At 32.5% G+C, this 12,560-nt stretch overlaps 2 protein-coding genes across 2 annotated transcripts in view; one reads left to right on the top strand and one right to left on the bottom strand.

The window, feature by feature from the left end:
* LOC105329503 (DNA-directed RNA polymerase III subunit RPC2) overlaps window positions 1-2,525 on the bottom strand; it is a 28,776-nt gene extending 26,251 nt beyond the window's left edge. Inside the window, exons 1-3 of the mRNA XM_066070901.1 lie at window positions 2,342-2,525; window positions 378-467; window positions 86-150 (exon numbers count right to left, since the gene is read on the bottom strand). Coding sequence (XP_065926973.1) covers window positions 86-150; window positions 378-467; window positions 2,342-2,410 — 224 coding nt within the window. The 5' untranslated portion in view covers window positions 2,411-2,525. The remainder of the gene's footprint in view (window positions 1-85; window positions 151-377; window positions 468-2,341) is intronic.
* A 191-nt stretch (window positions 2,526-2,716) lies between these two features.
* Window positions 2,717-12,560, top strand: part of LOC105329502 (U3 small nucleolar RNA-associated protein 14 homolog A) — a 29,834-nt gene continuing 19,990 nt past the window's right edge. The window contains exons 1-9 of the mRNA XM_066070923.1: window positions 2,717-2,966; window positions 3,216-3,277; window positions 3,715-3,782; window positions 3,979-4,112; window positions 4,362-4,439; window positions 4,660-4,737; window positions 4,902-5,027; window positions 5,369-5,463; window positions 5,916-6,039. Of these exons, the coding sequence (XP_065926995.1) occupies window positions 5,013-5,027; window positions 5,369-5,463; window positions 5,916-6,039 (234 nt within the window). The 5' untranslated portion in view covers window positions 2,717-2,966; window positions 3,216-3,277; window positions 3,715-3,782; ... (2 more) ...; window positions 4,660-4,737; window positions 4,902-5,012. The remainder of the gene's footprint in view (window positions 2,967-3,215; window positions 3,278-3,714; window positions 3,783-3,978; window positions 4,113-4,361; window positions 4,440-4,659; window positions 4,738-4,901; window positions 5,028-5,368; window positions 5,464-5,915; window positions 6,040-12,560) is intronic.

Genomic DNA, 12,560 nt, shown 5'->3' on the forward strand with positions numbered 1-12,560 from the left:
TATGAATGCAACTAATTGAAAGTTTACAAGGTGAAATATATATACAAACATTTATCAGAGTTTTTGTACTAATTATCCTACATACTTCATATAAAAGTTAGGGTCTGCATCACTGAGGATCTTGTCGTTAGCTTTCATGATATTTTTAATCTGTTGAGTACAAAAATGTTTAAAAACTTATCGCAGAAATATTACAACATGCATTAAATGAAAAAAAAATCACTCAATAAATCAGAACAACAAACATTCATCAACAAAAACATATTACTACTCCACATCACTGTGTTCAAGGGAAATAATTTTTCAATTCATTTCAAGAGTTGTCCCCCTTAAAAGCAACATGGCAATAAGACAAACTTTAGAGTTTTAAACCATACCTCTACGTTGATAAAGAAATTGAAGGAGTCAATGTGCTGCTTGACGAGTCCTTTCACCTTCAGAAAAGCTGGCAGCAATTTCCATTTCTCCTGTGCACAATGATCAAATATTATTTTTATAAATTGATATTTTATGAAAGAAGGGCAATACCAGACCAATTAAAATCATAAAAATGAACTTTATTATAAAAAACAAAAATATTGTGATATTTCAGAAATCATGACAAAATGATGCAATGTGATACATATCGATACAGAAAACAGTGTATCGTCCCAGTCCTATTCCTAACTTTAAGATATCATGGATATGTATTAACATCTAAGTTTGATTATATAATCTGGTACAAACAGGTACATTATAATTATTAGGGCTGGGACGATACTGTACTTAGCCGATTCGGTACATATCACGATACATGAGATGCGATACGATACATATCATGATACATTGCAACTAAATGAAAACATGAATAAAGGTATAACATTTATTCAATCTGTCGATGTATTACCACATGTCCAAAGTTATTTTGTTATATTCATAATGAGCCTTGCACAATTTACAAATTACTTTAGTCTCATATACACTACTTTTTCATTAATTAGTAATCCAAAAGTTTTCCACACTCCATATATAGCGTCCTAACTGTTTTGACAACTTTACGAGGTTTTCCGCCATCTTTGTACTTTCATAATAGGCGCGCGGACTAAAAATAGCCGATATATGAAGCTCGGATGTTTTTGGAAAATAAAAAAAAGTTCGGTAAGGTATCGTTGTATTAATGGTAAATGTATCGATCCAAATATCGTCAAAATAAATACCGCGATGCACCGGTGCATCGGTGGATCGTCCCATCCCTAATAATTATTAATATCAAAATATATCGCATTTCAAATCAAATTTGCAAAGCACAGGAACTAAAACAGACTTCATACAGAAATTTACAATGGGAAATGTTGACGTCTTGTCTCCATTCAGAAGTACTAATGGGACTACTTGCACAATTGTTTGATGTTATTATCTGGGGTACTTTTATGTACTTTGCAATGCAAATTGCAGTAGACATATTATTTTTAGTCATTATCTATGACAGTTTTGAAACCTGACATGTAAGAAGGAGTCACGTTTCAAAATAGAAATCTTATAATATTTCCTTATTATTATATGAATATCATTTGAACCCTGAGGTATAATTTATAAGTATCAAATAATTGAAGAAAATATGTGCTGCATAATTAATTTGGGACAGAGTATATTATGTACTAAAATATAGGCCTGTAATATAAAAACTGGCACCTGTATGGACTAATGGTAGCTGCAGGTCTGTAGCGCCAGGTCTGTAAAAATTTGGATAAACGACCTGGGAGCTACAGTGCCACCCATTGAAAAATTTTTAATTTCTTGCACGAAAATGTGTGCTTTTGGACTGATTAACCTTATTTATACGCAAATTCTGTGAAAACAATTAGTACCATTAAATTCTTCATGAAATCTTCTACTGATATCTTTTCTTTAATTGTCTCAGACTTTAAATTCTCCAGAACATTTAGCTACCGTCCTCGGAAATCAAAAGTATGTTCAATTTACACTGAGATCGAGAGTTATGCCATTTTTACATGTAAACAAACTGCACAACTTCTGTTTAGGGGACTGGTAAAGGTGTTTAAAAGACTATCAGAGGCAAGAAAAGAGATGATATCAGTAGTAAATTTCATGATACATTTTATGGTATTTACAGGTTGGGAACAATTCCAACCTGATTAATTTAGACAGACCAGCTGTCATCAAGACGTCCATAAGGACTTGCTCCCAGCAAGTAAAGACAAAACAGTACAAACACACGCCTATCACTGAATCGGGTTTTAAATATATTGTCATTTATACAGTTGTTATACATATTATAGGCTAGGCCTAGTGCCAAAAAAAAAAGTTTCCCCCAAAATATCATAACAGAATAAGATTGTACCTCAATGGTTTTTATTGGCGCTGCCAGCTTTTCTTTATCCATTCGCATTATATCTTCTATATCATCCATGTTGATTATGCAGCTTTCATTTCTCCCAAAAAAGAGACCCTATTGTTCTATAAACTAGATTACATTTTTATTTCGTCAGTTCTTTTGGTTTGCACGCACCATGCTGAAATCAGCATTTCGAACCCGATTATTATTATTTCTTATGCGAAAAAATCGTAAATTGTCTTCAATAATATTTTATAAATTATCTATCAATTTTAAAAATGTGAGTATGTTTCATTCATTTTTCTTTAAAATCCCGTATATAAGAGAATCCTCTGAATGGTTTGTTATAGTCGGGTTTGTTATTCAATTAATTTTCAATTTCCGCCACATGGTTTGGACGTAAATAAAAAAAAGTCGTCTTTCTGTTTATTCTGGTATTTCTGCTGTCAAATGTATCAGTTTTGATAAATAAGCTTGAAGACTTTAATTTCCTGGTTGTATAGTTACCCGTGAATTTTGAAGTCTAACGAGCTGTAACACTGTTGACTGATTCATCTGCTCATAACTGATCACAGAAATGATGGAGGACGAGGAGGATCTTATAAATGCTCCTAGCGCCAGCGAGGACGAGGTATTTAATATTTATATTTAGATTTATACATATAAATCTACATTATACACACCATCACATATACCCCCTTTTCGTTTGATATTTCTATCCCTTGGAGATCACTTGCATGACACCGACTTCAAACCATTTGCAAATTATTAATGCCTGATTTACTGACATTGTATATATCTTGTGTACTATATGTGTGCACTTAGACAATGAAAATCTACTGGAACCATTCTTCAGTCTAAATGTTGCCTTTTTTCACAGGATGATGACAAAAGACATGCCAAGTTGTTGGATGCCATCTCTGGGCTTGGCGGAAAGAAAGTGTCAGTAACTATAAATTCTACATCTTACTTTGACATGTGTCAGTAACTATAACATTTATTATACATCACAAATTGACATGTGTCAGTAACTATGAATTATACATCACACATTGACGTGTGACAGTAATTACTATAACATATTATACATCACACATTGATGTGTGTCAGTAACATGAGTAACTATAACATAAACTATACATTGAAAAGGAACCATCAGCGTTTTGTGCAAAAACAAAACATAATTATAAACATTTGCAAGTATTCAGAGCAAAAAAAATCACTATTTTGTTTGTCTGCATGAATGTACTATTAACTACATACTGAATATTGAACTTTAATAAATTCATTTATAAATCTAAATTCATGTACTACATTGTATTTTAAACTGATGGGGGGAGTATTTTTTACATGTTCTGTGTTGCATTTTGTTGATACAGAAACAAGAGAAGCCAGAGGACAGTGCCAACCAATCAGGTGTCAGAGTTCAACTTCACAGCGGCCACAGGTGATTGTAATGTATTGTACAACAGATTGAAAATCAAGTGAATAAGAGAAAAGATGTGATGCATTAGAGACTTTTCCATGGAAAAAAAATTATTTTGCTCACTTTATGCACTAATGAAGACTTTGCATTTGCCTACATTTGTGAATATATACGGCATGTATTTAGTACTACATGTACTTACTGTTTTTTTTCTCAGATGACACTAAGGTTAAGCTACATTAGTTGGTGGGGACTCTGAAGACTTTTGCCAAACACGGTTCTCTCAAGAACCAGCTAAACCGGGTCCAGAACCAGAAAGTTCTGTCAGTCCCAAAGCACCAAAAAGAAAAGGTAAAGGAAGAGATTCTGATACAAATAGATCTGCAACATATGTCAACACAAGTCATAGCTTAAAAAATGAAAATTCTAAGAGCATATTCTTAATATGCTTATATTATTCTAGGAACAAATATTACTGTACAGTTTAAACCAAAGATAAATCCTATTAATCTAACAGAGTACCTGCAGATTTATAACAGAATCCTGTTGTCATGTGCTTGTAGAAATGAAATAATCATTGGTCTATCTCATTAATTACAGATTGAGAGAGAAGTGGCATACAAAAATACAAGCAAGGAGGTTTCTAAGTGGGACTCTGTTGTCAATAGCAACAGACAGGTAACCATAGCAATAGGCATCAAACACAATTGAGGGTCTGAAAAATATGCATGTTAAAAATTTTTGATAAAAAATATTTAAATAATATAATGTTGAGTAAAGAGTAGAACACATTTTGTGGACATACCTTCATTGTCAGTTTGAGTTTGAGAATACATCATATAGCTCTTGTATCATGTAATCAAGGTTGTATTCTCGGACCAATGTATTTTTTATACAGGTGGAACAGCTGCAGTTTCCTCTCCAGAAATCTGAAGTCCACCTACTGAACACAACAGGGAAGTTCAAACAGCTAAAGGTGAGTGACAAGCTGTAGAATGTAGAGACTGTGAAGCCTTCAGTATCAGCCGTCATCACTGGATAAACTGATTTTCTATTTATTAACCCTCCCACCTTGTGTCGGAGTCCTTCTCTACGTAAACTGATTTTCTGTTTAATAACCCTCCCAACTTGTGTTGGCAGCCACGCACACCCCTGGAGCTGGAGATCGCGGCCGTATTGAGCGGGAATAGTGATGTTCTCCCCACTGAGAACAATGAGCTCACCCCCGCAGAGGAGAGGGCACTGGCAGCCATGGATCTAGAGGAGGTAGGTCATTACCTTGGTGATGACCTTGCAAGGTCTTTTGAAATCTTTTAATAGCTACAGTGAATTCTTAGTTGAAGGCAAAATTTCACATTAACATATGTTTAAAAATGTGGCAAGCATATATTACAGATTTTGAAATCTCTCAAGTTGATAATTGTTTTGACTTATGAGTTATATGACATTACAACAAGTTTGGTACTCATCTCAACTGCAAATTGATACAGAAAAGCAACATTGCAGAATAAAGTAATTGAGTTAAATAAGGAATGTACAGTTTATGAAATGATGCAAATAGAACTTGCGGTAACTCTCGAGCTAACTGAATTTATTGTATCACACAGGCTAAAGAGCGTCGAGCAGAACTACAGAAGTTCCGAGCTCTGATGTCATACAAAGAAGCAAAGGCTAAAAGACAGAAAAGAATCAAGAGCAAAAAGTAGGTCAACTCTTTAGAATTTTATCATGATTGTTTGCTACAAAAAGCCACATCATAGTTGATCTTAGCACAAAGTATTTACGTATTCTGGGTCATTAAATATTATTTTAAAAAATTGACAGATACCACATACAGGAGGTTGTTTTTATGATATTTACAGATATCACTTGGTGTCATTTTCATGATGTTGACAGATATTACCGGTATCAGATGTTGTTTTATGATGTTGACAGATATCACAAGATGTTTTATGATGTTGACAGATATCACAAGATATGTTTTATGATTTTTATAGATATTACTCGATATTATATGATATTGATAGATATCACTTGTTGTTTTCATGATGTTGACAGATACTACTGGATATTGTTGTATGATATTGACAGATATCACTTGTTGTTTTCATGATGTTGACAGATATCAGGATTTTGTTTTTGTAATGTTGACAGATATCACCGGGTGTTAAAGAAAGAGAAGCTGAAACATGAGAAGAAGGCTCTAGAGGAGTTAGAGAAGAACGACCCGGCGGCTTACCAGGAGAAAGTGGAAGATGTGGAGAGGCAGCGCATAGAGGTGATTTTACATGTAATACATAATTAGTGAAATTAGGGGAGGGCGTCTTGTTATAGCAAGAGGTATGATGACTATATAGTGTATTGTGGAGAGACAGCGCATAGAGGTGATCTTACACACAATGAATAACTAGTGAAATAAGGAAGGGTGAAATAAGGGGAGGGCTTTAACATGACATAAACGAAGCAAAGAAAGATGGAGTTTACATCTGTCCAAAAAATAAAAGCCAGATTTTCAAAAAGTCTGCATGATGTTCTTCTTGTGATTTTACATGGATATTCATTCCTCATCTCTAGTATTTCACAGTTTACATTAATCATACTGTAGAAGAAGAAATATTCGTTGAGGATCTAGTTTTGTTATTTTCATTGGCAGTATTTATCAATGAAACTATATCCATGACGTATTTTCAACCCAAGTATTCATAAACACAGTGTTGATGTGAAATACATTTTAGAGATTACGTTATGACGAAATTAAATCCCAACATAATTTTATTTGATTTAAAAACAACGAAATTTTAACCCATTGAAAATATGTGCTTTTACAGTATTCAATGAAACATCTTAACATCATTACCTAATCTCAAAGCTTTGAATATACATGACTGTATAAGATACTATACCAGACAGTCTATTGTTGTTAGTGGGAAAATTTTAGCATTAAGTATAATGATACCGGTTTTACTCTGGTAATCTAATTCTTGTGATGTCAAATAAGTTTTCCAAACTGCAACTTTTACAAGGTTATAAATAAACAGGGTATTATTTGAACTCGGAATAATTATTTAACTCGGAATTCAATAAAATTCTGATTTTAGCTTTAGTTGCTATAGTTATACAATAGTTTTGCAATAATGATGATGCATGGTGTAGAAGAGAACATTTGAGGGTTACATTCATTGACACACCTTATATAGTATTTTTAAAATTATCATTTCTAATTTTAAAGTCTACATGTGTATACATATACAACTATAATCATTTCAATAAAGTGTGTATGTACGAGTCATGTACTTTTATATTTATTTTTTTAATTTATTTATTGGTTTTATTATTTATTTATTCATCATCTGTTGTGTTTTTCTTTATTTACAGATTGGGGGGGGGGGGGTTAGTTATTTTTGTGCTCTAATGTTTGTTGAGACATGCGCAGAAGGGTTAGTCCATGCCTGGCATGGACTAACCCTTCTGCGCATGCCTCAAATTTGCTCTTCGATCTCTTTTCTACCTGAAGTCGTAAACAATTTACTTCAGGCCAATAAAATCCAATATTGTATCCGAAAACCGACGCAGAATTAAACATACGACTACAATAGGTACGGTGATAGACTTCCTTTAGCGTAATCTACAACATGTACACTGTAACACAGCAGACATAACGTTATGCACGAAATCACCTATTGATAAAATTCCATAATCTCCCGAGTACCGTCACCTGTACTTACACCCGCGTTGTACAACAAACTATCTCCGGTGTCGATCGCGACCATTTTATCCACAGCAGAAAATAATCACGTTACAATCTCTTCTTAACACCATATACACACAGCCATTCTCCCCGACATGTAAGACGCAGACTACAGGAATGCTATCGTCACTTTTAACTGTCTGACGTCACGCTCACACATTTTCCCGAACTTTTTTTTCACCAGCGATTTTAGTCTATATAACACAGTGCTGCTACATGCGGTGTCAACTATTGAATTTATATGCATTGTGCATTCAGTTTAGCGTTGTTGTCCCCCACCCACCCCCCGGTTTAAAAAAATTTCCTATTTGGGAATACTCCCTCTTCTGTTTATTGCATGAAAAGATATTTGGATGAGCACACCCCCCCCCCCCCCCCCAACCGCACACTTTCAAAAGCTATGGTACGTGCCTGCGTATGATTATGAAAAGAGTAATTATAGGCGCATATTCTTGATTTATAGCCGATCTTCATTCATTGATGTAAAATATTTACCACAGACATCTATAAAAAAAAAAAAAAACAAAAAAACAAAAAAAACAACATATAACGTTATAATATTCTGCAGTGAAAATCAATATTCAACGTTACATTAATATTTTAACATTTGTATAAATGTTATCTATCTTATTTGTCAATACATGTCCATATTTTTTAAATTCAATTTCTATTTATTGCAGTACAAACAATATCTTTCCCTGGTCATGTAATTTCAACCCCCTTTGGGTGTAGTAACCCGCATTTTCAGTCTGAAAATCCTTTACTATGGCTACTTCTCGAAAAATTCGTCATCCATTCTTTATTCCTCTACCAGTGTAAATAATGCAGTCAAGACTTTTCTTCAAATTACGAAAGACTATTGAAAGGAAAGGACTAAAAGTTTTAAAATTTCAAGATCCGCCCATATAATTCCACTCCCTTTAAAGGCACCTATTTTCATGTGCAAGCATGACAAAATCACTCTCAAAATGACGTTACATTTACTATGACGTCATTCTAGAGTTGATCACTCTAGCTGAGAAGAATATTTTACATGATATCCCCGAAGCAAACTGAAAAGGGGGGGGGGGGGTGGTTCTTAAAAAATGATGGTATAGGCCTACTTTTTTTTTTTTTTTTTTTTATTAAATTTTTATTGTCATTTTCATAATTATTACAAGGAATTCAAAAAGACAAAGCAAATATTTATTGGCACTCACACACCCTTTGATACACTTGCACACATAAATATAAGAAACACATTCTAATTGTTTACAGGAGAATTAAATTTCAAAAATATTTTTCCAGTTTGACCATTGTTTGTCAAATTTTAACATTTCACATGATTTAATTGATATGTATCTTTCAACCTTATATTTGAAATAGATATGTTGTAATAGTCCCTTTAAGTGAGGGATCTTTTTTTGTTTCAAACAGTTAAAAATATACTGTTTGGTATACAAAATTATAAAGTTTACAACTTTGTTACCCTGATTTAGAGGTATTTCACCAAATATTACATTATTAACATTAAATCCAATTCTATTTGTAGTTTTACAATAGATATGCATGCTGAGTTTATTCCATAATGGCAGTATTTCTAAACATTTAATAAATACATGTTGAATTGTTTCTACATCTTCTTTGCAAAAAGAACAACAATCATCAGTGCTTACATTGATTTTTTTAAGATAGTATTTTGTAGGCAACATTCTGAAAAGAATTCTGTACTGAAGCCATTGTACTGAGGTATCAGCACTTGTTTTAAAACATACTTTAAAGAACTCTTTAACAGAAACATTAATTTCTAGTTGCATGGATAGTTCAGTGTTCCATTTCTGAATGGAACTTGGTATAATATCTTTACTATTAATAAGATTGTACAAGATTTTCGAACATTTTTCAAACAGTAAAACATACTCAAAGTAAAATGGAATGTATGGATAGTAATATTTTCTAACATCAGATCTTTTTATAGACTGAGATCTAAGGAAACTAGATATTGCATTAATAACACTGTTGTATAGCATTGTACATACATTAGACAGTCTATAATTTTGTGCAAAATCATGCTGTTTCAAAAACTGACCATCTTCATTTAGAAAGTCACCTATAGTTTTAATACCATGTTCATACCAATTATAAACAATGATAGGTTTATAACCAACACATATATTTGTATTGTACCAGATTGGCATAGCACATACATTTGTTGTAGATAATGAATAGTCAATTGTTCTTAAAACTTTTAACCATGAGTGTAAAACATCTTTCCAAAAATTATTACTATGATTTATTATGTTTTGTACATATTTGTCACCAAAGTCTAACAAATGCTTTACCACTTTGTTGCCATGAATGTCTAAAAATATATCCGTCCATGGTTTGTTATCTTTTGTTAACCTCTTTATCCATGAACATTTTAATGACACTAAAAAATTGTTAATATCCAACATTTTAATACCACCTTTTAAGTAGTCTTGAGTTATGAGTTGTCTCTTGACTTTATCTATTTTTGAATTCCATATAAATTCATAAAAAAGATTGGTAAGGGAAAAAATAATTTCTTTATCTGGACTTGGTAAGGAAATAAAAAGGTGATTGAGTTTTGGAAGAAGTAATGTTTTAACTACAGTAACTCGACCAAAAGGAGTAAGAATTCTCCTTTTCCACTGTTGTATTAAAGCTTTGATTTTAGGTATTTGAACACTATAATTTAGACTAACAATTTTTTCTAACTCAACAGAGAATTCTATTCCCAGCAGATTGAATTTTGTACAACCCCACTCCAGTTTCCATCTTGTATGATGGTATACTTGTTTAGAAAATTTTTTTGAACCTATCCACACAATTTTCGTTTTTGAACTATTTATCTGCAATCCTGAAAAAGTTGAAAAAAGATCTATGGTATCCAGAGCAGCAAAAAGGGATTCTGAAGAACCATCAAGCACCAAGGTTGTGTCGTCAGCATATTGGGATATTTTATGTTCTTTTCCATTGGCTACAATGCCTCTAATATTTACATTTTGTTTAATAAGGATAGCTAATATTTCTGCACAAAGAATAAAAAGATATGGGGCAATCGGGTCGCCTTGTCTACAACCTCTATATATAGGAAATTGTTCAGATAGCACACCACACTGTAAAACAGAAGCTGTGATCTTGGTGTTTAGGATTTTTATCCAAGTGATTATATTTTCACCAAAACCAAAATATTTTAAAACTTTGTAAATAAATTTCCAGGATATAGAATCAAAAGCTTTCTCAAAATCTATGAGCACCAGTAAACCAGGTATATTTTTAGACTCAGTGAAGGATAATAAATCATAGACAAACCTAGTATTTTCACCAATATAACGACCCTTAATGAAGCCAGATTGGGTTTCCGATATTAAAAAATCTAAGGAGGATTTAATTCTATAACTAAGGCACCCTGAAATAAGTTTATAGAAAACATTCAAAAGAGTAATTGGGCGCCAGTTTTTTAAAAATTGCCTAGGTTTGTCACCTTTTGGAAGACATGTAATGATTCCAAGTCTTTGCGATGATGGTATAGGCCTACTTTAGTTATTTCCCGTTACTGGATCATGTGTGTTATACCACTATTTCCATGCTCGCCTTGTTCATGTAGCATTGATGTATGCAATAATGTCTGCTTTCTGCTTGCACCTTGCACTTCGCTTTGTTTTTATAATTTTGCCTCTAAAGCCTGTCCTTGTTGTAGATTAAATATACTCTCCTTCAGCCTATAGAAATGCATGTTTAATCACGTTTGCTTCTGTAGTATATGCACCCTCTGATCCTTAAACACCCTCTGTAGTATGCTAGCTAGCTTTGTAACATAACTGCATGGTGTACGCCTTTGTGCATATGCGTATGGGTCACTAACCAGCTAATCCAAGCACTATGGACACTGGGGGTTCTAGCTTGTGCTATTGAATCAAACCTCACCTGTATTTAACACCGAAATAGAGTTCCTTTTACGGTTTTTGATTCCGTACTAAAATTCGTAGAAAAAAAAGATAATTTTAACTTTCAATTTCTATTTGATAAGATCTATGACATTGTGTAAGTCAGGGTATATAAAGCGTATACGGTCATAAGTTATGTTTTATCGTATTAGCTTATCGTAGGTCAAAATTAAATTCATTCTTAAGCTAGGTTAATCGATACACCAGTACATATTTGTTTGATCGACCAAAACAACAAAAAACAACAACCACAAAACATTTTGAAAAATTATTTTATAAAAAATGAGGATGATAAATTAATTTGATTTTTTTGTTGTATTTTTTAATGAAAACCGGAAACATCATTACGGCTGCAAACAGGATAAAAATTTGTTATAGAGCAATTTTAAAACGATTATGATCGAGATCAGTTTTTCGTTTTCATTACTTTGTTCAAGTGTGTTAAAATTGCAATTTTTCTTAAATTTTGCGTTTTGTTTTCCATTTTTTTTTTAAATATTTATGTTTGATAAGTGCTTTATGTGATTTTTGCTAATTATTTTGTTTGATACATGGATTCAAAAGACATAAAGGAATAACCTTTGGTATGTGTTTATTAATATATTACACATCATGATCATACACATCAATTACTACCAAGTTTTAGCTCTAAAATACCCAATTCGGGAGAGACTGATACAATTAAGGCAAAACATTGTCCGATGACTTCAGAGAATCAATCGTCACAAGTCTGAAATCAACAGATCAAGTGGAGCCATTGTTGAAACGGGGTTTATTCCCAAAGTAAAATAATTCAAATTCCGATTTAATAAATCAAATTTATAACCATATATTTTTTCCTAAATAAATGTAAATGCATACGAATAGATATGCGCGTTCATTGTTGATCTAGCTATACACTTACAGAAAAAAATCACATATCGACATTTTTAAAGATTTCTGAGGTAAGTAAATATTTATAAAAATCCCGTTTCTGATATTGAAACCGCAGAACATTATACATTAATATACAATGTAGTTTTTAATGTTAACTTCACTCAAATTTAAATATAATGAATGTATTTTAGTTTAATTATGAGTAAAGTATAATTCTTCTTCAAG

This window comes from Magallana gigas, chromosome 9, assembly GCF_963853765.1.
Source record: "Magallana gigas chromosome 9, xbMagGiga1.1, whole genome shotgun sequence".
NCBI lineage: Eukaryota > Metazoa > Mollusca > Bivalvia > Ostreida > Ostreidae > Magallana > Magallana gigas.